We start from the raw sequence: 24,547 nt of genomic DNA on the forward strand, positions 1-24,547 counted from the left end.
GGTTTTAAAAAATTATTTAGGCATGTGAGAAGTCACATACACTTGGGAAGAAGGATCATCTTAATGAGATTAATTCTACCTGGTACAGACAGGGGAAGTTTGGCCCAGACAGAAATTTTAGCTTTAATCATGCTAACCAGAGGGTCGAGATTTGCTTGGGAAGCCTCTAAAGGAGACAGGGTAATGATGATTCCCAAATATTTAAACAAGGTCACTACCTGAAGAAGACATGGAGGATCACTACATGGAAGGGCCTGCAAGGAAAAGGGCATCAGGGCTGACTTCTGCCAGTTAATTTTAAGGCTCTAATACGTGCCAAAATGGTCTATGATTTGCATCACTATTCCTAATGAGGCAGAGGTATCCTACACATATAAAATGTCATCTGCATATAGTCCTATAGTGTCTAAAGGCATCATTATGGGTGAGAGAGTAAAGAGAGGAGATGGCTGAAATCTTAGTGCCAGCGTCTCAATAGCGACCACAAACAGCGGAGACAGAGGGCACCCATGCCTGGTACCTCTTCAAAGCTGTATAGATGGGGTAGGAGACCATTGACTAAAAGGTTAGACGTAGGATCCCTATAAAGTATAGAGACCCATTGTTGGAATTTAGCACCAAAGCCAAATGAGCGCAATGCAGCCATAAGAATGGGTCATTCTATTGAGTCGAAGGTTTTTGCGGTGTCTAGCGAAGCCAGCGCACAGGACTCAGGCAGAAATTTTCTAAGTTGAGCTATTAGTTGCGTCCTACATATGTTAATAGAGGTAGACTTCCCTGGCATAAAGCCAGTTTGGTCTGGATGAATTATACCAAGAATGACTGCATTGAGACGTTTGGATAGGATCTTTGCTAGTATTTTATAGTCAATATTCAATAAAGAAATTGGCCGATATGACACACAGTCAGACAGGTCAATCGCAGGTTTAGGAATAAGGACCACCGTGGCAGAGTACATAGATGGTGGCAGTCTCCCCTCTCGAAATGCTGTTGAATAGATTTGTGCCAGAACTGGGGCAAGAGTGTCCAGGTATCTGCAATATATTTACAAGGGTAGATCATCAGGACCCGAGGCCTTTCCCTTAGCCATAGACGCTACTGCCTCCCTGACCTCATCCTCCGTGATATCTGCATCTCCCCCTGTTCCTGAGTTAATGTAGGGAAAATAAAATTGGAAAGGTATGCCTCAATGTCTTTACTAGTAAATGTAAGGGTAGAGTCATACATACTTGTATAGAAGTCGGGAAAGCAAGCATGTATATCTACAGCCAAACTGTCCTCCGTACCATCAGGACGTGTTAATTTTACTCACTACAGAGCTACCAAACTGCTGTCGAGCAATATGGGCTAGTAACTTACTGGACTGGTTCCCACATTCAAAATATTTCTGCTGAGAATGATTTCCTTTTTGCAGAGGCAGACATATGGTCCGACTATAAACGAGACAAACTCCCAGTGGATACAGTTAGTTAGTTGGGGCTGTCAAATAAGTTGCTTCATCTGTTTGTTACTTTTTTGCTAGATCTTCCTTGTCTTGTCAGGAATAACGTTTAATAAATTATATAGTGGACTTAAGAGCCCCTCTTAAATACACCTTCAAGGTGTCCCAAAACATTGAACCATGTTCAGAGCTGCGGGCTTCCAAGAAAACCGCTAGTTGATCTGGTATTCTGTCATTGGACCCAATCATGGACAGCCAAAAGGGCTGAACTAACCAGGGTCTGTGGATTCCAGTGGCCGCAGTATCATTTGACAGTGACAAAGGTGAATGGTCTGACACTCACCTAGGCAGATATGTAATAGAGGACAATTTGGTGAGAAATGTATCACTCCCTAATGCCAAATCAATTCTTGAGAGATGGCCTCTGCTGGGGATGGACCATGAATATGCCCTTGGAAACACAAACTCAGAGACCAAGGAACCGAAAGCAGACAATGTCTGGGACTGTGTGGCTGGAGGGTCACCATGTCTATCCATGACTGGGTCCAAGAGCAGGTTCAAATCACCTAAAACATAGGCTTCTGGATACATTGCAGCAAAAACCATTGCCTCTTTAACCAGCTGTAGGTTAGCAGGAGGTGGGTTGTAAATACCCATAATCACAAATGGGAGTGCATGTAGCTGTGCCCGGATCAAGACATACCTCCCATGGGGGTTTGCCTGAACCTTCACACACTGCCATGATACCGAACAGTGCACCAATACTTTTACACTGCCCCCCCCCCCCCCAGAATAAGAGGAATGACAGGAATGGCTCGTCCACTGCAGCCAAGACTTCTTGAGGTGATCAATGTGTTCAGGAGCCAAATGCGTCTCCTGAAGGCATATCACGTGAGCATTGGATTTAAGTATTGTGGTAAGAACTTGGGAATGCTTGTGGGGGGGGGGGGGGGGTACCTAGCCCCCTCAAAGTCCATGACAAAAAAGGTACCAAGATTAGCCATCAAACAAGAAAATAAATAAAAAAATAAAATTTGAAAAATTACGTTCAGCATATCAGGAAATAAGAATGAGATTGCATATGAGATAAAATGCATGACAGTAAAACTATATATGTACCAATGAACAAAACGGAAAGTGGTGTAACAATTGCAGCCAAACCATAAATAACTGATGTAGCTAGTAACTGTTGACTGATTAGTAGATAATTATTAACGGGGGGATTACCTGCTCATTGCAGCAGCATATGTGAATGTGAAAGGAGTACAGTCTACATTGCTATTGTTAAATGAAATAAACAGGTGTCAGACTGAACAGTGTCAAATGTACATAATACCCTTTTTGCAGCATGTATAATACTACCAGAGTTCGGAGCCTTCACCCTCAGTGGTTAATAGGTAGACAATAGAAGCCATTTGAAGGAGTTCCAGATTTGTCCAGAAGAGGGCAGCAACATACCAGGCATGACTAGAACAAGTCTGAAACTCAGAAAACCTACCAAGAAACAGGCAATGCATAAAAAAAAAAAAGTGGTGAAAAAAAAATCAAAAAAAAAAAAAAATCCAGTTTTTAACTGAAATGGTAGTCTATAGTTCAGTATTGCTCCAAACAGTGGAAAAAGGAAACAGAAAAACTGCAGACATTCGCTGCCAGTGCAAAGGCATTTACTTGAAAACAAAAGAAACAAAAAACAAAAATGGAACTTGTATGTAATAGGATTGTCATCAAGCACTTGTTGCAGGAAAAATGTAGATCTAGGGCAAGTAAGGTAAAGGAATCTCCTCAACAATAATGTTATTTCAGAATAATCAGGAAGGACACCGTTTTGCATTCAACCATTTTTGAGCTGCTTCAGGGGTAATGAGGAAGAGCACACAACCATCAATCACTTTCAACCGAGCAGGGAAAGCCATTGAGTAGATGATCCCATCTTCCCTCATCTTCCGTTTAACCTCTGAACTTGACTCTTGCTTCTGCAATTCGATCGAGAAATTCAGAAAGATGGAGATCTGCACATTTTCAAAGTTGATCATGCCTTTCTGTTGGGCCTTACGAAGCACCAGATCATGATCTCTACAGTTGATCATTCTGGCCAGCAGTGGCCTGGGAGTTGCACAAGGGATAGGGGCTTTTGCTGGGACACCCTCTCAACAGCAAAGGCAGCAGAAAACTTGGCATCAGGAAAGGTAATTTTGAGCCATGTTCTGGCCCTCAGCCTTTTCAAGGAGCCCCACTATCCTGAGTTTGTTGCATCTAAGGTGATTTTCAAGGTCGTCAGCTTTTTGGGACCAGAAAGAGATTTGTTTCTCAGCAGCTGTCACCAGACCAGGGAAAGGGGAGAAATCATCTTTCAAGGTGCAAATTCTCCTCTCAGTTTCTGCCACACTCTCCCTAACATGCTGCAAGTCATGTCTCATGAGGCCTATGTCCACTTTGATCTCCTCCATCTTGCCTGTCAGGGAGGTGCTTGTCTGAAGAAGCTGGGCATGTACTTGCTCCAGGGTCAGCTTACCAGTCTTCTCTTCCGCCGATGTGCTGACTTTCAAGGTAGCTCCAGTAGGCGCTGTGATGCCCCGCGTGTGAGGAAGGCTGCTGACACCATCTTGTCTATCCATGTGGGGAAATTCTTTATGACGATCGGCTGGTGTACAGGGGGTATCCTTGCCCACAATATAAGTCTGCGGTGCTTCTATAATGTCTGGGCACCTCAAGGAAGCAATTTATGGAGCGCGAGTTACTAGTAATATGCAGGATTGATGCGGATTCTATGATTGGCTGACAGAGGTCTCCACTGACATGTCCAGCCATGTCGATGATAGCCACGCCCCCTCCCCATGTAAAATGCTTTTAAAGCGACACCTATGGTGATTTATGGACACCATAGTTTGAGATATCACGAATGCATGGAATGTTTTTTTTTTTTGTTTTTTTTTAACTATTTACTCAATGCAACCTCACCTTTTATATTTTAGCCAAATATAGGTATTATATTGTGTGTTTTTGCACTAAAATTCATTTTATTATATTTTTTCCTGAAAAAAACACTGTTGCGCAATTATCAGGTGACATATAAATTTGCAACTATCACCTTTTTATTATACAGGGCCTCTGATTTCAGAAAATATATAATGGTCTGGGGGTTTAAGTAATTTTATTGCCAAAAATTAAGCTTAGTATGCCCAAAATAGAAAAAAATGCTCTGGAGCCAAAACTTGGGTATGTATGCATGTGAGAAAGGTACCTTCAATTTTAAGCTCCTTAAGGCCAAGGACAGATGTAAATGTAAAATGCTGTGTAAATTGTTAGCACTACAGAAGTACCTGTAATAAATCATTATATACATGGTCCACAAATAGTAAGCAAGTATAACCCAGTTAGAACGGACCTTTCAGCCCTTTCCCCATATTTCACACCAGCATTCATCTCAACATGCTGATGTGAAATCACTTTTTCTTTTTTTATTGTAGCAGACTGGGAGTTACCTACTTGTTTTGAGAAGCGTAGATACTGGCGAGTTTCAGTGAGATCTCAAGAAATGAATTGTCATCCTGGCAAACAAACATAAAAAAATATACTAAATACCGATAAAAATCGAGCATGGATAGACAAAATGAGATTTAAGGGGAAAAAAAAAAAAAAAAGACAGCCAAAAAATGTTTACCTGTTTGATTCCACTTTCAAGCATGTACACCATGGTGGTCTTAAACAACTTTTCAGCCTTAAAAAATAAACAAAATGTAACAGTTAATTCAGTTAACCACCAGATAGGAATGAGTGTTTATTTTTAGGATAGGTGAAATGGTAAGTAAAGTGTTGTAAAAACATAAAATGGCCCAATTGTAACATATTACACTGTATGACACCACAGAGCTCCTCTGTGTTACTTTGTGAATTATAAATTTGTCTAAACAAAAAAAAAAAAAAAAAAAGAGAGAAGAATGGGTCCCAAGCAACAGCCTCCACTCACAGGTTTGGGTGCAGACTGGCTGGCGAGTTGAGCTGGGAATTTTCTTTGGGTTTGTTTTGCATGCGTTGCCCTTCCATGTGCTCCTTGCTGTGAAGGCCAGTTATAGATGGGGGCAGTGGCCAGTTGTTTATTACTGACGCAATATTGGTGAGAGAACACACTGGACATCTTTGCTGCCATTGTGCCATGTGCTGGGTGTCCAGTGTGCCCCTGGGCCTTTAAAAAGGAGGGTTAGGTTCCCTCCAGGCTCACCTGCCCTCTATCTATTCATTAGAACGCATGTGCTTCTACCATGGAGGCTCCCATAAATTTACAGATAATACTGGGCTGCCTTACAGCTCTGCATCTTACCCATGAATTTACAAACGTGTGCCAACTAAACTCCTGTTTTTAACACAAATGGTTAGGATAATGTGGTTGGTTGCAGACTGGCTGGTTAAGCTAATGTGCGAGTTAATTTTCTTTGGTTTTGTAACAAAAAAGATTTAAAAAAAAAAGGAAAAAAAAAAAACACATGCCTTCAGTATACTTACATTGTCATACTGGCCCCTTAGTAATGCCACATTTGCCATCTAAAGAAGAGAAAATAGAAATAAAACCCATAATATAATTTCTGATTTAAACTAAACCCTGGGCCAAAAAGCTAAAAAGTATTCTCTACCCATGCAGTTCTGAGATTTAAACAACTATGCCACACTGCACAGACCTGTCTGGCAGGGCAGAAGACCTGATTTTTTTTTCCCCTGCTCCAGTTAAGTAACATGCCAACAAGCAGGTCTTTCCCATTCGCAAGCCAACAAGGAACTAAGAAGCAGCAGATGGATTAGCTCTGTCACTCTGTGTACTGCAACAAAGCTGAATGGCTCCTTGTGCTGCTTCTTCTTTTCCCAGTAGGTGCTCTGCCTTACAGGGAATTGCAAAATGCTGGCACCAAGTCAAATCCAGGTACTTACACTGCTTGCATTTATAAAAATACATTCAATGATTATGTACCAAAGAACATGGAACTGCATTTGTTTTTGTTAAATCGTCTGTCTTCATATGTTAGGTGTATTCCTTTCATCAAAATATTCAGCCTCACAAAAAGGACTATGTTCTGATCACAGCAGCCTGAAGACACACTCAATAACCAAGGATGGTCTAAACCAGGGGTAGGCAACCTGGAGCCCTCCAGCTGTTGCAGAACTACAAGTCCCATCATGCCTCTGGGAGTAATTGTAACTGCCAGCCTTGCAGTGCCTCATGGGAAATGTAGTGCCACAACAGCTGGAGAGCCCCAGGTTGCCTACCCCTTGTCTAAACTAAAATCAAAAGGAAGCTACGATTAATGCCCCCTGGGGGCTGAAACATGTAAGCTGCTTGTTTTCTGGATGTTACCCTTTTTCAGCCTACATTAAATAAATGTTTTTTATTCTGTGAAGGATTTGAGTCACCGATTGCATTCATCTTAAAAAATTGAGTTTACCTTTAACAAAATAATAATAATAATAATAATAAACAACAACTATGATGATAAAATAAATGCACATATTTTACAGGTAAAAAAAAAAAATGCATTTATTATTTTTTTTCTACAGGAGAATGCAAAGTATTGCACCCACGATCAGTGGATCAAGAGTGCAATGTCAGGCTCCTGCACCTCGCCCTCCAGCTTTCTGCCTGTACCTCCATACAGGGCTTTCTTGTTGAAAGCTGGAAGCAGTGCGAATGGACTGAGCACAACCTGTCTGAAAGAACCCTTAGTACAGAGGAAGATCTGGAAGAAAAGGGTCAGCTAAATCAACTGCAGTGTATATAACCTAACTAGAGGAATTTTTTTCTCAACCAAAGTGCTAGAGGTCTTCTGGAATCTGGTGTAAGCACACAGGTGACACTGCATACAAGTGAGTAGAGCTGCAACTAACGATTAATTTGTCTGTCGACTAATCTATCGATTATTTTTTCGATTAGTCAACGACTATCCGATTATTTTTTTTATTTTTTAATGAATCTAGTGTTTTTTTTTGATTAGCTAATTAATCCTTTGGATAACCTTGAGAGTATTGCATTGCAGAGTATTGTATTGTATTGGCGGGCAGAGTATTGTATTGGCTGGCAGAGTATTGTACTGTATTGGCTGGCAGAGTATTGTATTGTTTTGCATTGCAGAGTGAGAGTATTGTATTGCATTGCAGAGTGAGAGTATTGTATTGCATTGCAGAGTGAGAGTATTGTATTGCATTGCAGAGTGAGAGTATTGTATTGCATTGCAGAGTGAGAGTATTGTATTGCATTGCAGAGTGAGAGTATTGTATTGCATTGCAGAGTGAGAGTATTGTATTGCATTGCAGAGTGAGAGTATTGTATTGCAGAGTATTGCACTGCAGAGACTGGCAAGATATCGGGCTGGCAGAGTATTGGCTGGGTATGGAGGGATGGCTGCTTCCATCCGACCTCTCCCCTCCACTGCACAGATCAGTACAGAGAGGGGAGAGAGAAACCGGCATCATGTCATGACGCCGGTTTGCTTACAAGTGATCGCTCCGTCGGAGCGATCACATTGTAAACACCTGGGTGTAGAAAGATGGCCGCCGCTTCGGAGCTAGGCCGAAGCTGCGGCCTCTCCTAAGGCCGAGACCGCGGAGCGCGGCATGTGCGTTCGGATCACGGATCGGTGACGATCAGTTGCACCCCTAGGGACGGCGGCACGGAGGGGGAGAAGAGAGAGGGACGGCGGGGGAGAAGAGAGGGGGGACGGCGGCATGGAGGGCAGCGCTAGATACTAAGCACTGCCACCACTGTGACGCATCGACGCCCAGAACGCACGTCGACGTAGTCGATTACGTCGACGCGTCATGGCAGCTCTACAAGTGAGCAAGATGATGTACACCAGCCTGCATTCACACAATGAGACCTCCTAGTACTAGGGATATAACATTTTATTTTTTTAAGCTAGCTGTATAAAGAAAACAGACGTACCAGATCATAAGTGTAAATAATGGCACGCTTGCTTTTGTTTTCCTGAGCCAGATGAAGAGTCCCATGTAAAATCTCTTCTGCTTCATCCATCTCGCCTTTCATTATGCTGAGCTAAATCAAAATAACAGAGAAAGTAAAACAATATAATCATTTTTGGTTATGTTGCAGCAAGGCAAAGCAACAGATTCACTTTATAGCAGAACTTATTATTTAAAACTCAGCCATTATTGTAAAAAAAAAAAAAAAAAAAAAGTACATAAAATAAAAGCAGCTTTTGCCGCAATACTCCCCTTTATTCTGGAGATGACCTCAGCAATATTACTATTCTACCACTTCTCAGGCTGTATGACAGCCAGCGTTGTTCAACCTACTTCTGAGCCCAGGCTGTCATGGACCTGCCTCCTAGGGGGACATCATCTTACTGGCCTGTAGGGCCGAACCAACTAATCGATTAATCAACAACTAATCAATTATGAAATTAATCGATTACTATTTTCACAATCGATTAATCGGCCAGTAACATAATGAGGTAAAAATAAATTTAAAAAAATTAAAATCAGCCCTTTATTAGTACTTAAAAAAGCAAACAATTGCTACTGTAAATATTACTTTCACTGTTCCACAGAAAAAAAAAAAATTCAATCCCTTACAGTAGTGATTATTTGCACTTTTTTGTACTATAAAGGGCTCGTTTTAGTTTTTTTAACCCCATGATGTTACGAAACGTCTTAGGCCTGGTTCAGACCTATGTATTTCTTGGTGCTTTTTGCAGAAACACTACAGTTCATTTAACATGGTTTACTATGGGACGAGTTCACATCAAGGCTTCTTTCAGCTGCTGTGTAATTGGAAAGGGTCAAGGACTTTTTTCAATGCAAAACTGTGCTTTTTTTTGGTTCGATATAAGTCAATGAAGAAGCTGCAGAAAAGCATGTAATGCATTTTTGAAGCACTTTGTGTTTTTTAATCTGCCCAACAACAAATTGACCAAAAGAAAAGCATTAAAAAAATTTTTTTTTTGAAAAAAACAAAAATTGCAGCAAAATCACATGCGCAAAAATCAAAAACGCACAGCAAAAAGCACTGCAAAAACAGATCAAAAGCAAACTGCATAGGTGTGTACCAAGCCTTATGTTGGCCACACGGATCAATTTTCAAAAGAGAATTTTCATATGAGAGATCTTTGTACATTCACTGAAAGAATGTTTGAAATTTTTCACTTGCATTTAAACTTTTTTTTATTTTTTTAATGAATGTAATTTCTTAACCAAAACCACATACACTGTCTAAAAATTGCCTTGACCAAGAAGTTTTCTATTTACAAATTTTCACTTCACTGTGGTTGGAAACAAACAAACATCGATTTGACTCTACTAATGATTAATAATAATAATAATAATAATAATAATAATATTATATATATATATATATATATATATATATATATATTATATATATACACACACACACATACACTTACATATATACACACACACACACACACAAATGTTTTTGTATGGTCAGCATATAATATATTACAGTTCTGTTTGAAAATCTGCAAAACAGTCTTAAACTTCTTTTCCTTTCTTTAAATAATTTTTTTTTTTTTTTTTTATCTGAGTCTAATGATATTTACCAGATTCTGGTGTCCGTTTATGAAGCAGTGATCAGTGGAGATCCAGAGTATCGCCGCTGATCACAGCCCATAAACAGTTTATAAACCAGATATAATCGGGGGGAGAAGTGTTTGAACTTGTTCTGCCGCCGATTATCTCCACACGCTGAGAATCCTCATTGAATGACACAGTAATGGCCAGTTTATGAAGCTGGGATCTCAGCGCTTCACTGGCGATCTGTGTCACACTCCCCGATTCACCAGCTCAGAGGTGGAGAACCGGGGAGTGAAGAGAGAATGTGGGGGGATCTGAGGAGGAAAGAGCCCCCCCAACACTGTAACCATGTCCCCCTGTCATATTTATGTGTGTGAAGTAGGAAATCTGCGCTTAGTAAAAAAATTTATTTAAAAATCAGCAGCTGATCACTATAACCAGGATACTGGGCACAACGAAACAGAAAAAATAAAAGTGCAGCGCTTAACCTCTGAATATAAATGTGACTTATTAAGAAAATGTATAAATTTTAGTAAAAAACCCAAATAATGGGGATCTAAATATTGTGAATCTAAATGATGTGAAAAAATGATTTTCACATTATTTAGGAGGTTGAGCGCTGCACTTTTATTTTTTATATTTATGTGTGTGTATATATAATGTGTGTGTGTGTGTGTATATATAATGTGTGTGTGTGTGTGTGTGTATATATAATGTGTGTGTGTGTGTATATAATGTGTGTGTGTGTGTATATAATGTGTGTGTGTGTGTGTGTGTGTGTGTGTGTGTGTGTGTGTGTGTGTGTGTGTGTGTGTGTACACATGTATATATTATGTAGGGGGACTCTTTATTTTACTAACATTAATCACACCGTGTCAGTGTATTGAGCTGTGATAATTTATCACTGCTTAATAAATTGACATCTCTGTGTATCGTGAATTTCTAGTACTGTAATCTCGTAAAGTCTCACGAGATTCCAGTATTAGGGGCCGTTCTCCAGTCTTAGAAGCATTTGTAGATCGCTTCACTCCTCCAAGGGTGAAGCGATCTACTCCGCTTTATAAACTGGCATACAGAGGAGAAAGATTTCCTCTGTGAATGCCGGAGAATGAAGCAGTGAATAGATTGCACTGCTTCATAAAAGGACACCTCAACCTCCTAATAGTACATACAATATATCTCTTCTGTCTGTTATTCTCAGAGTGGATTAGAGATTTTGCTCCCTAACCATATAGTTGGTTATATATTTATCACTGCATACAAATATTTAATACTAAATTGCCCTTTTTTTAAAACTTTACATATTAACTAAATGAAACACTTTTTTTTTAAGATTATAAACCGATTAATAGAATAAATTGGCCAACTAATCGATTATGAAAATAATCGTTAGTTGCAATTATAGAACATCCTGTGAGCCTCTACTAACAATAATAAACCAATAAATCCTCTTTGAATCAGCTGCAAGCAGTAAACATGTCTCATAAACCATGTAAAAGTACTAAAATTGCATTAAAAACGCGGCGCTATCAAAAGGTACAAGCAGAAAGCCTCTGAACTGGTAAAAATATATCCTCTACACCGTAAGAAAGATACACCACCACACCATAAAAATTTATAAAATATATGATGAAAAATATATAAAACAACAAGTGCTTAACCTCCCTGGCGGTATGATTATTTCAGTTTTTAGGTGCTGAAAGCGGTACAATTATTTTGCATGGAAATTTGGCGTTTTATATTGTAGGCCTATAATTCTTAGAAATAATTTACTTAAATCCATCCAAAGAAGAGTCTAATTGGCATCCCGAGTATGATAAAAATTTGAAATACGAAATCATAAATTATATAATTAAATAACTATAATTATAACATATAATAATAAAAATTATTCAATAATGAATTTAAAAACACTGAAATGTGACGAGTTGCAGAACTGTCGCTGTCATTACTTTCAGTGTTTGATGACGAATTTCCCCACAAATTACTATCGCTCAATTCTGCAAGTGATTATAATTTATTATCACTGTTTTCTAGCTGGTCTAAAAGCACTTTTGATGTAAACGGCCATTTTTTGGTTGCTATGGACAATCTCCAGTTTCCTGGCATAAAGAATAGTATTTATAATTTAACACTGCATGCAGGACACTGGACAAAAGGGATGTGTAATTATATATATATGTATACTGTATTTTTTACTTTTAGAATTTGGTGCCGAACTCTGTCCCCCTGCGTCGCAGCGTTCGCAGGGAACGGAGCTCGGCACGGTGATAGATTGAGCGAGACACAGCGGCTCGCTGATCACAGCGGGGAGACATCGCTGGATCCAGGGGGCAAGGTAAGTAACCCTCTCCATGGATCCTGTGATGGGATCCCGAGTCTGGCTTGGGAATACCGCTTATGGTACTGAAATCTCACCCGAGCCAGACTCAGGAATACCGCCAGGGAGGTTAATAGCTAAATAATAAAGTGACACTGTGCATTCATATAGCGATGAAAAATATTAAATCAAATAAGTCAGTGGAAATCTAAATAGATCCAAATTGTGAAATTATAAAAAAAAAAAAAAAAAAAAAGGGGGGGGGGGGGGCTTTTTTCATCATATATTTTATAGATTATTATTACCACGGTGAAGAGGATATATTTTTACCAGTTCAGAGGCTTTATGCTTATACCTTTGATAGCGCAGCATTTTTAATGTGATTTTAATCAATAGTTGCAGCCCTACTGGCCTGTGCTCAGAATATTACCGCACTGAAGGGCACTCACACATCAATGTCTGAGCACCATTTAGTGCATGAGAAGGGATCCCCCCCATCCCAGCAGCCACTGAAATAGGATGAGACCCATGTCATCGGACCAATTAACAGAACTTTGGAAATGCCCCATTCTCCAGCAACATATGTTAACTATCCTTTAATTTCCTTACTGCTTCTTTAGCTGTCAGAAATAAGAAAAGAGAGCTCAGTGTAAGTTCTGAGTCACGTTAACCGAGCAAACACAAGGCAGAGGACCCTCAGATGTGACAGCACTGGGCTAAAAACCAAGAACCAGCACTATTATAACAGGGAAAGGAGAGTATGTGCTGCTGTGGAGGGGCAGTAAGGTAAACCTATTGCTTTGCTTAACATAGGAAAAACACAAGTCGTTTGTTTTAACGCTGAAGTTTAGCAAACAAAGCAAAGCATTGAAAAGTAGTTTAAAAATTAAATACACTTTTTTTTTTTTTAAAGATGTAAAAATATTAAAGCAAAAAAAAATTTTAAATAAAAGTTTTAATTATGAATAGTTTTATTTATAAAATAGAAGTGAACAAAAAAATAAAAATAGCAGGGAAGTAATTAAATGGGGAAGGAAAACGAGGAGTAAATGAATGGTTAATAAGGGGTTAAACAAACATTTAGCTAAAAAAGGTTGCTTTAAACTGACTTCATCTGCAGATTGAAGTTCATCCCTTTGATCCGTAGATGAATAAACAGTAGGACAAAAAAAAATGAAACAATATTTCTTTTTTTTATCCTTCTGTTTTATTGGCTGAGCAATGTTTATAAACATTGCCCGACTGCTTTTTTTTTTTTTTTTATATTTTGATAGCCAACATGCTGGGACTTTTCTTACACTTCAGTTGTCAAAGGGGGACCCACTAACAGCTAAATGAATCATTGGTTGTTAAGGAAGCAGCAGCCCTGCTCCTAAACAACCGGTAATTGCCAGCTATTTTTTTTTTTTTTTTTAACATTTCAGCTGTCGGTGGGGGAATCCCGCTGACCGTTGAAAGAACCGAGCCTGAAAGTATCGGTACTCGTGTAAATGCTTAGTATCACCACTGATATCGGTATTAGTGCAAACTTACTTACCAGTCAGGCGGGGTGTCTAATGTACAGGCAGTTGGATCCAGGTGAAATTGTCTGTGCAGGGATGCCTGTTCTCTTCCTATATCTGAATGTCAGTTTGGGGTCTTCAGGTAGAAGAGCAGTACAGATGATCATCCTCTTTCCTTCTCCTTTTAGAAAAGTTCTTTCACTGATTACACTGCCTGTAACACAATCTGTGAATGGGGAGAGCTTGATCAGTCCCAGAATTTACTACAGCAGCAGTACAGCTGGTCTTTGATCTGACCATCAAAGTTACTAGCCATTGCAGCTCCAGGAGTTTAGAGACAGGAAGAGGACAAGCATCTCTGCAAAGAAGATTCCTCCAGGATCCAGCTGCCTGCACAGCGTGGGATATACTTCATTACAGGTCAGAAATGTTACTAAAGCTGTAGAATTTTTGTTTTAGCCAACCTTCAGCTTTAAGCTTTTTTCAGTAAACCCGAAAAATATGTAAACTAACTTCAGGATTAAAAACCACATGACATCTTCTAGAAATGTAGGGCGACAGCTGATCCAACAATGGGGATGATTTACTAAAATTGGAGAGTGCACAATCTGGTGCAGCTCTGCATAAAAACCAATCAGCTTATACTTTTTTTTGTCAAAGCTTAACCACTTGACCTCTGGAAGGTTTTACTCCTTCATGACCAGGCCATTTTTTGCAATTCGTCACTGCACTACTTTAACTGGCAATTGCACACCCATGCAATAAATGTACGCAAATAAATTATATATAATTTTCTTCACACAAATAGAGATTTCTTTTGGTGGTATCTGATCACCACAGTTTTTTTATTTTTTTATTTCGTATATAAACAAAAAAAAAAAACAAATAAAATAATATATTTTCTAATTTCTGTTCTAAAAAAATATCCACTAAATTCAAATTTCGTCATAAATTTAGGCCAGAATGTATTCTGCTACATGTCTTTGGAAAAAAAAAATCCCAATAAGTGTATACTGATTGGTTTGTGTGAAAGTTATAATGTCTATAAACTATGATTGAGAAATATTATAGTATATAAATATATAATCAATCCTGATGTACCGACAGGCAATTTAATTTCTTGAGATCCTTAACCACTTGACGACCGCCAAGGTAAACCCGGAAACGCTCCGGTGCAGCCGTTGGTTGTCAGGAAGTTGAGTGAGGGCAAGATGGCCCCCACCCAGCTCTATGCCCTTGGAGGACCGGAGCAACCTCTGACGTCACTTCTGTTCTGTCAAAAGAGCCAACTCGTCAAAATCTCCAATTACGTCACTTTTGGTTTTCCTCCAGCAACAGTAATTGCAGATTTAGACGACATGCCTCTTTTCACAGAACACAGCCACCATATAAGCTATGGTAGACAACGAGTTGGCTGTTTTGATACAACAATGGCTAACCAGTAAAAAAGTTGTCGCCTCCTTGGAGGCGGCCATTTTGTTGGTTACTAGTGGGCGTACTAAATGCCCACTCTTTATATTGTCTACTGTAGTGTATATGGTGGCTGTGCTCTGTGTAAACAGGCACGTTGTCAAAATCTGCAATTACTGTTGCTGCAGAGAAAAAGGAAGTGACAATTGGAGATTCTGATGAGTTGGCTCTTTTGACAGAACACCGGTTCTAAGACAGAGAAAAGGATTTTTTTTTTTTTTTTCTTAAAGTGATTGTAAAGGCTCGTTTTTTTCCCTATGAAAATAAGAAACCTGTTACACTTACCTGCTCTGTTGCAGTGGATTTGCACAGAGCAGCTCGGATCCTCCTCTTCTCGGGTCCCTATTCTATGCTCCTGGCCCCTCCCTCTTGTTCAGTGCCCCCACATTAAGCAGCTTGCTATGGGTGGGCACCCAAGCCAAGTTACAGCTTCCTGTGTCCATTTAGACCCAGCCTGCCCCTGCCCTCTCTCTCTCCTCTCATTGGCTTGCTCACTTTGGACAATGGCGCCGCTGCTGTGTCTCAGCCAATCAGGAAAGAGAATCTTGGACAGAGATGGACCTCAGGCAAGTATTAGGGGGGCTGCTGCACACTGAAGGCTTTTTATCTTAACCACTTGCCGACCAGCCACCGTCATACTGCGGCAAGGTGGCATGTTCAGATGGCAAATCACCATTGGGGTGCGTCGGCTCGGGAACTCGCTTTTGTGGGCATGTGCCCCCATTAGCCAGCGGGGGAGCCAATTAGCGGATCCAACTTGATGGCCACCGGCCATCGCTCCCCGCAGTGATAGAATGGGGATCTTCCTGTATAAACAAGGCAGATCTACGTTCTGACAGGGGAGATCACACAGATCCTTTCTTTCTGCTAAGCAGGAAGACAGATCTGTGCATTTCTCCAATCACATAGTCCTCCATACAGTTAGAAAACACCTGCAGGGAACACATTTAACCCCTTGATCACCCTTGATGTTAACCCCTTCCCTGCCAGTGTGATTAGTATAATAACAGTGCATATTTTTAGCACGGATTACTGTAATAATGTCACTGGTTCACAAAAAAGTCAGTTAGGTATCTGATCTCTCCGCCGCAATCCCCAAAAAAAAATAAAAAAAAATCACAGATCGCCACCATTACTAGTAAAAAAATAAAAATAATAAAAATGCCATAAATCTATCCCCCATTTGGTAGGCACAATAACTTTTCAATCAATATCACAACACCGATCCATATACGCTTCTTGCGATTTTTTTTACCAAGAATATGTAGCAGAATACATATCGTTCTAAACTGATGAATAAATTTGTTGTTTGTTTTTGGAAATGTTTTATAGCAGAAAGTAAAAAAGTTAGTATTTTTTTTCAAAATTGTCTCTCTTTTTGTTTATAGTGCAAGGGAGGGAGGGAACATCAATTTTGTTTGGGTACAGCATCCCACAACCGCGCAATTGTAAACAGTGATAAAACCACACGCGAGGTATCGCCGTGATCGTTAAAGCAATAATTCTAGCGAAAGACCGCCTCTGTAACTCTAAACAGGCAACCTTAAAAAAATTTAAAGCGTCGCCTATGGAGATTTTTAAGTACCGTAGCTTTTCGCCATTCCACGAGCGTGCGCAATTTTAAAGCATGACATGTTAGGTATCAATTTACTCGGCATAACATCTTTCATATTGTATAAAAAAAAATTGGGCTAACTTTAGTGTTTTTATGGTTTTTTTATTTATTGTATTCAACTTTTTTTATTAATATAATCTATTTAAAGAGGAAGTAAACCCTGATGGGTTTACTTCCTCTTTTTTTCCCTGCAAAGGTAAAGCATAATGGACTACTATGCATCGCATAGTAGCTCATTATGTGTCACTTACCTGACACAGGAGCCAGCGAAGTCGCCGCTGTCCCCTGTAGTCCGCCGCATCCATGTTGCTTGTGGCGTCTCGCAGCTCCGACGAATCACAGCGGCGCAACCGCGATGACGTCACTCCCGCGCATGGGAGTCGCGCCTCGCAGCTCCGCCGCTGTCATACGGCGAAGCCGCGATGACGTCACTCCCGCGCATGCGCACGGGAGTCGACAAATTTGGCAAATCCATTCTTGGATTTGCCGCATTTAGTGCGCCTGCGCGCCGCTGTCTACGGCGCATGCGCCGTAGACAGCGGTGCCCATTTTCGGGCAAATATCTCCTAAACCATATAGGTTTAGGAGATATTGCTTGGACCTACAGGTAAGCCTTAATCTAGGCTTACCTATAGGTCCAAGTTGTTTCAAAGGGTTTACTTCCTCTTTAAATGAATATGAATTCATTGTTGGTCGTAATTGGCACCTTTACTGCAAGAAAAGCTCAAGAAAAATGCATCCCTTTAAATTCTATGTATGTTTTTACAATGGTCCATTGCGCGTCTGTTGTGGTGTTAAAAATCTTGCCTGCTACATTTTTGGTCAGTTAGAAAGCCACAAAAATGCACCTTCCTGTTAAAATGCATTGAAAGCGCAGCAAGAACCCACCCGTTACATTTTTTTTTATGTAGTTTTGAGTCACATGACCTACGAAGAACACACTAGGGCTGCAACTAACGATTATTTTCATAATCGATTAGTTGGCAGATTATTGTTTTGATTAATCGATTCATCGGTTAATAACCTTAAAAAAAAAAAAAAAAAGTGTGGTGTATAATTTCGTTAATATGTAAAGTTTTAAAAGCAATTTATTCTTAAATATCTCTATGCAGTAGTAAATATAAATAACCAACTATATGGTTAGGGAGCAAAATATCTAATCCACTCTGAGAATAACAGTCAGAAGAGATATACTGTAATATATATATATATATATATATATATATATATATATATATATATTAGAGGGGATATATATCGTATATACTGTTAGAGGAGATATACTGTATATACTATTAGAGGCTATATACTATTAGAGGGGATATATACTGCATATACTATTAGAGGGGATATACTGTATAAACTATTAGAGGAGATATAGTGTATATACTATTAGAGGAGAGCTATACTATTAAAGGGTCAATCTAGTAAATATCATCAGACTCATTAACATTAACCTCATTTTGTTACTGATTGATTATGAAAATAGTAATCGATTCATTTCATAATCGATTAGTTGTTTCAGCCCTAGAACACACCATTAGAACAGTAAAATCACGGCAAAATTGTGTGCGTTTTCAGCTCCATTATCAGCACCTTTTTCTCTCATCGACAAAATGCTGATAACACCATTTCCGGCCGATATGTTCCAGTGGCTGAATCTTTGGTGCCTTTCTAGTTCTAAAAAATTTTCTAGAAAAAAAAAAAAAATACCAATTTAATGTTGCAAACAATAAGTTCCAGAAAAGGCCTGATCTTCAACTTGTTAAAATTCCAGGACAGTACAAATGACCCATTTTTGGAAAGTAGACAGTGTGACGAATTTAGTAAGGCATGGCAAGTTTTTTGAAGTTGTTATTTGGAAAATGAAGAAAATAAAACTTTTTTCCCTTTCACAATTTTTTTTTCTATTACATACTGTCACCAGCGCAGTACAACATCATCATATGACTGGTGTAGCAGTGATAAGGCACACTAGTGAGAGTATGTTAAAAAAAATATACACACATTACTAATATATATCAATATCTTTGAAAAAAAAAAAATGTACTTTAACATTCTAACAGCAATGTTTTCAACTGTCATGAATAAGTTACATTAATGACAGCTGCGATTACTTAGCGATCTGTGATTGGCTACAGCTAATCCCCTGGTACAGGATGTTGTGATTGGCCAAGGTACCATGTGATTTCTGTGGGCCAATCACAGCTCAGTGTTATAGGAAGCAGAGCTGTTATTAATGGGAATTAAGGATGTGCTCAGGCCTGTTCGCAAACCGCATGTGAAGAGCCCGCCAGAAGTCGGCACTGCACAGTGCTAATCACAGGCAGTGAGAAATTTCCTGATCTCTGCAGCCATGCCCGATCCTTAAATGGGAATCATTCATAAAAGCCTGAAGGCTAATTTTCTATCATTCACAACTGCACCAGATTTTGCAATCTTGTATTAGTAAATCAACCCCAATGTGTAGTCTGTTTTACTTTCCTATCTCCAGTCCCAAAAAACATAAAAAAAAAAAAAAAAAAAACATAATATTGTGTCCTGACGATTTCCCTTTTAGGTGTATAACTCAGGGAAGTGTGGATGCATGAAAGCGTGCATACATAAATTAACATGTATCACAATCACATACAGCTTTATTTTATTCATACCGTAATATAAGGTCTGCTACCCCTAAATTCAATCTTACCTTGGCCTTCTTTAACAGGTAAACTATCTGTTGTTCCGACTCGGAAAGGTCTTCCTCCTCCTCTTTGTGAAGTTTCGAGAAAATAGAAAATGCTGAAAGTCAGAAGTAACAGAAACAGTTAGGATTGGAATCACATGGAAATTCTTTATCTGCTCCTTATATCTTCATGCTAAAAAAAAAAAAAAAAAAAAAAAAAAAAAAAAAAGATTTTTTTTCCTATAGTCCAGTCGTCTCCAAAATGCAGCTCTCTTTGCTTGCTTTTATCCAGCCCTTGGGGCACCATTTCATCCACTGATACCAACAATGGGGCATAATCCCCCTCACTACCAGCAATGAAGGGGAACAATTTCTCCCAATGACACCAGTGATGGGTCTCAATTCCTCCCAATGACAGGGTGCAATTTCTCCCAATGACACTAACAATGAGGCACAATGACTCCAATCTGACACCAACATCACCAGTAACACTAATACAGTGATAATACTATACACTGTCACTGTACTAATGACACTGGTTGGAAAGGGGTTAACATCTCGGTGTAATCAAAGGGTTAAATGTGTGCCTAACAAGTGTTAGCCATCATTCACATTGAAACGATTTGACAGGTCAAATTGCATGACAAGTTGCAGCCTACTGCCGGCAATGGCACCAATCCAACTGGTGCGAGACAACTTTGAGGCGCCACACTGATTTGCAAAAGTAGTTCCAGCACTACTTTTGGTGACTTCCATAGACATCTGTGCATGAAACCACACAAATGCCTTTCAAGACATACCTGAAGAAGTCGCACTGAAATTCTGCGACTTCAGATGAAGTCGCACGATTTCAATGTGAATGAGGGCTCAACGTGTGTATTATGTGCTGCTTTTTACTAAAAATCTTTGTTTATTCTCCCTGCTTTGCCAGAAGAGGCCAGTGATGTACAGGTACTTCGCTGTACCTGTAGGAGCCACCTGTCCGCAGTGCAATGTGGGCAGACGATAGGACTGCCACCTCATCCCTTTAAGCCCCAACACATTTTAATTACACAAGTTCTGTGGCTGATTAAGGTGGTAATTAAACTCACTTGGTGCCTTACCTAAATTTAATTAGCCTCAGAACCTGTGTAATTCATATGTGTTCGGGTTTAAAGGGATGAGGTGGCAACCCTAGCAGACAGTCCTAATGAGGTTCAAGTTCCATTCACGTTTGGCTCTTTTGGGATCTTGGACATAATCGCTGCAAATCAAATTGCACTGCAGTCGCAAAGCACGCGTTCAGGTGCCATTAATTTTTAATCCCGTTCCTTTTTGGGCAACAACCTTTATGTTTTGCAGCTTGCCACAATAATTGTGAGAAAAACTGCAACACATTTAGGTGCCACTGACAATGAATGGTACCCGGACATGCGTTTTGCAATTGCAGTACGATTTTAGATCGCAGGCAATTTGCAGCAATTCTGCCCAAGACCCTAAAACGCCAAATGTGTAATACCTTTTCTTTGTCCAGCTCTTCTGCCATTCTCCATCTGGATTACTTGTGTTCAGGCATACACCAATCTAGGTACACAATGGGACCAGAGCATGTATATAAAACGAAAATGTACTTAAAGTGAAGCAATACCTTTTATCACTTCTCAATGCATGTACTGCATTGCAATAGTCATTTACAGGCATAACTGATTAACTAGGCAAGCTGGCCGATAGGGATGAGCTCGGGCGTGTTCGCACACTCCACATGCAAAGCCCGCCAGGAAGTCAGCGCAACGCTGTGGTAATCACAGGCAGCGAGACATTTCGTGATGTGCGGTTCCAGAGATCGGGAAATGCCTCACTGCCTGTGATTAGCGCAGCACTGCGCAGACTTCCTGGCGGGCTCTGCACGTGGAGTGTGTGAACACGCCTGAGCTCATCCTTACTGGCCTACCCCAAAATCTGATAAACCGGGAGCAGTGCCATGTCAAGCTGCCAAAGATTTCCCATAAACGTCAATGTTAAAACCAGGAGCAGTGCCATGTCAAGCTGACCAAGATTTTCCATAGACGCCAATGTGTCCGTACTTGCGAGCGTACATAAAGTGGGCTATGCCTGTAATATTCGAGGATGCAGGCGTACGGCTTACAGCAGCCAATAAGTGTACATAACAAGTGTGATCATGGGCTGGAATCCTGGACACAGAAGAGACCAGCCGGTGTCCTATCACATTGTGTCCTCCATCGGATAGTGTCCGCTGTGTACTGTGCATGCGCAGTACACAGGACACACAGATTCCGAAAATAGCCGAAGATGAACGACGCCTGCGCCGTGAGTCCAGGTTCTAGCCCCACCATCCAAGTGGACATAGAGTTGGAATAAAAAGAGCCGAGCGCAGCAAGGCCGTGCCCGAAGCGCGGCTAGAGAAGCGAGCCCACGAGGGGCCCTCTAATATTTGCAGCCCTATGTCCACTTGGATGGTGGGGCTAGCACCTCCACTCATAGCGCAGGCACCGTTCATCTTCGGAGATTTTCCGAATCTCCTTCTGCTCCGTACTGTGCAAGCGCTGCGCCGTACGGGGCGGACACTATCCGATTGACGTACGCTATATGCCAGAACACCGGCCTCTGCTGATGTAGGCGGCCATTTGACCTTGAACAGGTCATGTGACAGTTCTCCTCCTATCTATGAACGTTCTAAGCAGCGTGCACATGGCAGGCCAATGCTGTCCTCTCCATGGTAGAAACTAGAAATGACATACATGGCCTGCACTGTATCCCCATGGACTTCCTGTATACAGGGGCCCTACACAAATGTAACTCCAATTCATTTTACAGCAGCCTGTCATAATCAATTATGGTCAGCAGGGGGCCACACCCACGCCGCACTTACCTGCGGCACTCATTAGGATGAAGGGAGGGCGCAGGTAGCTGTCACGTGATCCTGCCCGTCTACCGGCGCCCATAACACACAGAGGTGAGCCCCTGCTGTACCAGCTTGGTAGACCCCGTGCTCGCGTTCCTCCCCATCTCCTGCCGGCAGTCTGTACACAGCGCAGAGCTGCTCCCCGTAAGGCAGTCCTGGACAAATTCCCCAAACTCCACACCGTCCTGACATTCATCGTCCTGGCCGCTTCTGAGTGCACGTGACCGCCAGACGAATCATGTGATCAGGGAGCCAATACAAAGTTCTGCATAAACGATGCGCATGCGGCCATCTTGAGTCAGGGAAAGGTCTCAGGCTGACACCATGGAACATATAATTTCAATTATCTGGCGCTGAACAGTGCCCAGAGCTGTGTATTGGCTTCACTGAGAAACATGACAAGGGCAGATTCATTGTACCTGTGTGCTTTACATCTGCATTCAGTGGTCTTTATCACCACCCCCTCCCTTTAGAATGTAAGCTCTAGGAGCAGGGTCCTCCTGTACCATTTGTATTGTATACCTCCCAAGTTTTTGAGATGGGAATGAGGGACACCTATCAGCAAAAGTATGCAGGCATAGGACACACCCCTTACCACGCCCCCTTAAAGGAGAATTATAAAAAGAAAAACAAGATTAGTTAAACCCACAAGTGATTTTTTTATCACTACTATTCTTTTATATTGGCTTTTGCAATCTACAAATGCTGCGATTTAGGAATCAGAGGAAAAATTTAGCACTGGAAAACACTTTCTGATAGATTACAACGTGCATTTTATATACATCTGTAGCGGCCAGAAACCCTTGCAGGGCGGCCTTGACTTATTGGGCTTACCAGTTACCTCCTCTAGGCCTGCTCTTCCACTTCTAGGGGTTCCCAGGGTTGATACCCAACAACTTGCCACAAATAAAGTCCTTTTGAAAGGTTTTATTTTGCAGTAATAACATCCAATAACACAGTCTCTTGTGGGAACAGAGGGCACAGGTGAAGAACTCAGGCACCTTGAACTTTAGGTCTAGCAAAGTCTCTAATTCCACCCAGAGAGTAGCCACTCGCAGTTGGGTACTTCAAGGCTGAACAGATCTCTAGCCAGAGATCATGGCAGTCAGCACATTGACTCGAAACTTGAAGCAATTCTATGAATGTGTACAAATTGTAACTAAGGGTGTACAGGAACCTCAGGTATTGAGGAACCTCAGTACCTGGAACGTTTTCCGTCTCCTCAATGGTACTGGAAAAGGTGAATTCCTCAATGTCCTTCCCAACTCAGTAACCAGGCACTTCCCAGGATGCCACTTGCTAGCCCTCCTCTGAAGAGTCCTCCACCGGTCACTTCAAGCTCTGGTGCCTCTCCAAGCCGAGAGCACACCCGGACACCTTGAATCCTCCCTCAGTTATTGCACCCCAGACCAGCAAGTTCCGAGACTCAGGAACAGACGGATCCCTACCCCAGACCAGGCAGGTCTATTGGGGGCCTCTAACAGGAACATGTTGCGGGATGTCGAACACCCCGTAACCGGGACCCCTCACGGGGCTACCCCGGTCCTGGAACCAGAACAGACCACACGGGCCTCATGAACGCCTCTCTCTAAACACGTGACCCACACATCTTAAGTACCCCTTCCCAGACTCCCCAGCGGGGCCCGGCACTCACACTGATTGGTTCCGAGAAGGTTGATGCTCAAAACTTCCAACCAGGCCTGGTTCTGGCCTGTCACATGCACCTCACTGCTCACATGACCAGGCAGAACTTCCAACACAGCCCGGCCAGACTGATGTCAAGGTCAACCTACGTAATTAACCCTCAGAACCCCTACTGTTCTGAAGCAAAAAATAAATTTACATGCGTATGACATTTTGTCCAAAGTCATCCGCTACACATCTATATAGATCAGACCAAAATGAGGGACATTGCTTCAAATCAGGGACAGTCCCTCCAAATCGGGGACAGTTGGGAGCTGTGATCTAAGTACCTGTAATAAATAAAAAAAAATTAAAAATAAAACGTCTAAGGATTGGTAAGCTGTAATATATTACATTCTTGGGTTTAACATACCTCCCAACATTTTGAGATGGGAATGAGGGACACCTACTAGC

The 24,547-nt window shown here is 41.0% G+C and overlaps 1 protein-coding gene across 4 annotated transcripts in view; it reads right to left on the reverse strand.

The window, feature by feature from the left end:
* The window catches only part of TTC19 (tetratricopeptide repeat domain 19), a 44,217-nt gene extending 21,525 nt beyond the window's left edge, over positions 1–22,692 (reverse strand). The window contains exons 1-7 of one of the 4 annotated variants that reach the window (XM_077480302.1): positions 22,418–22,456; positions 19,573–19,664; positions 13,834–14,024; positions 8,367–8,477; positions 5,942–5,980; positions 5,103–5,159; positions 4,928–4,989 (exon numbers count right to left, since the gene is read on the reverse strand). In XM_077480302.1, the coding sequence (XP_077336428.1) occupies positions 4,928–4,989; positions 5,103–5,159; positions 5,942–5,980; positions 8,367–8,468 (260 nt within the window). In that variant the 5' untranslated portion in view covers positions 8,469–8,477; positions 13,834–14,024; positions 19,573–19,664; positions 22,418–22,456. Of the gene's footprint in view, positions 1–4,927; positions 4,990–5,102; positions 5,160–5,941; positions 5,981–8,366; positions 8,478–13,833; positions 14,025–18,479; positions 18,576–19,572; positions 19,665–22,417 lie in introns of those variants that run through there. The other 3 variants (XM_077480303.1, XM_077480301.1, XM_077480304.1) reach the window with 3 other exon arrangements.
* Between the last annotated feature and the right edge of the window lie 1,855 nt (positions 22,693–24,547).

Source organism: Lithobates pipiens, unplaced genomic scaffold (genome assembly GCF_037356315.1).
Source record: "Lithobates pipiens isolate NorthernLeopardFrog02 unplaced genomic scaffold, aLitPip1_a1.2 Scaffold_16, whole genome shotgun sequence".
In the NCBI taxonomy this organism is placed as follows: Eukaryota; Metazoa; Chordata; class Amphibia; order Anura; family Ranidae; genus Lithobates; species Lithobates pipiens.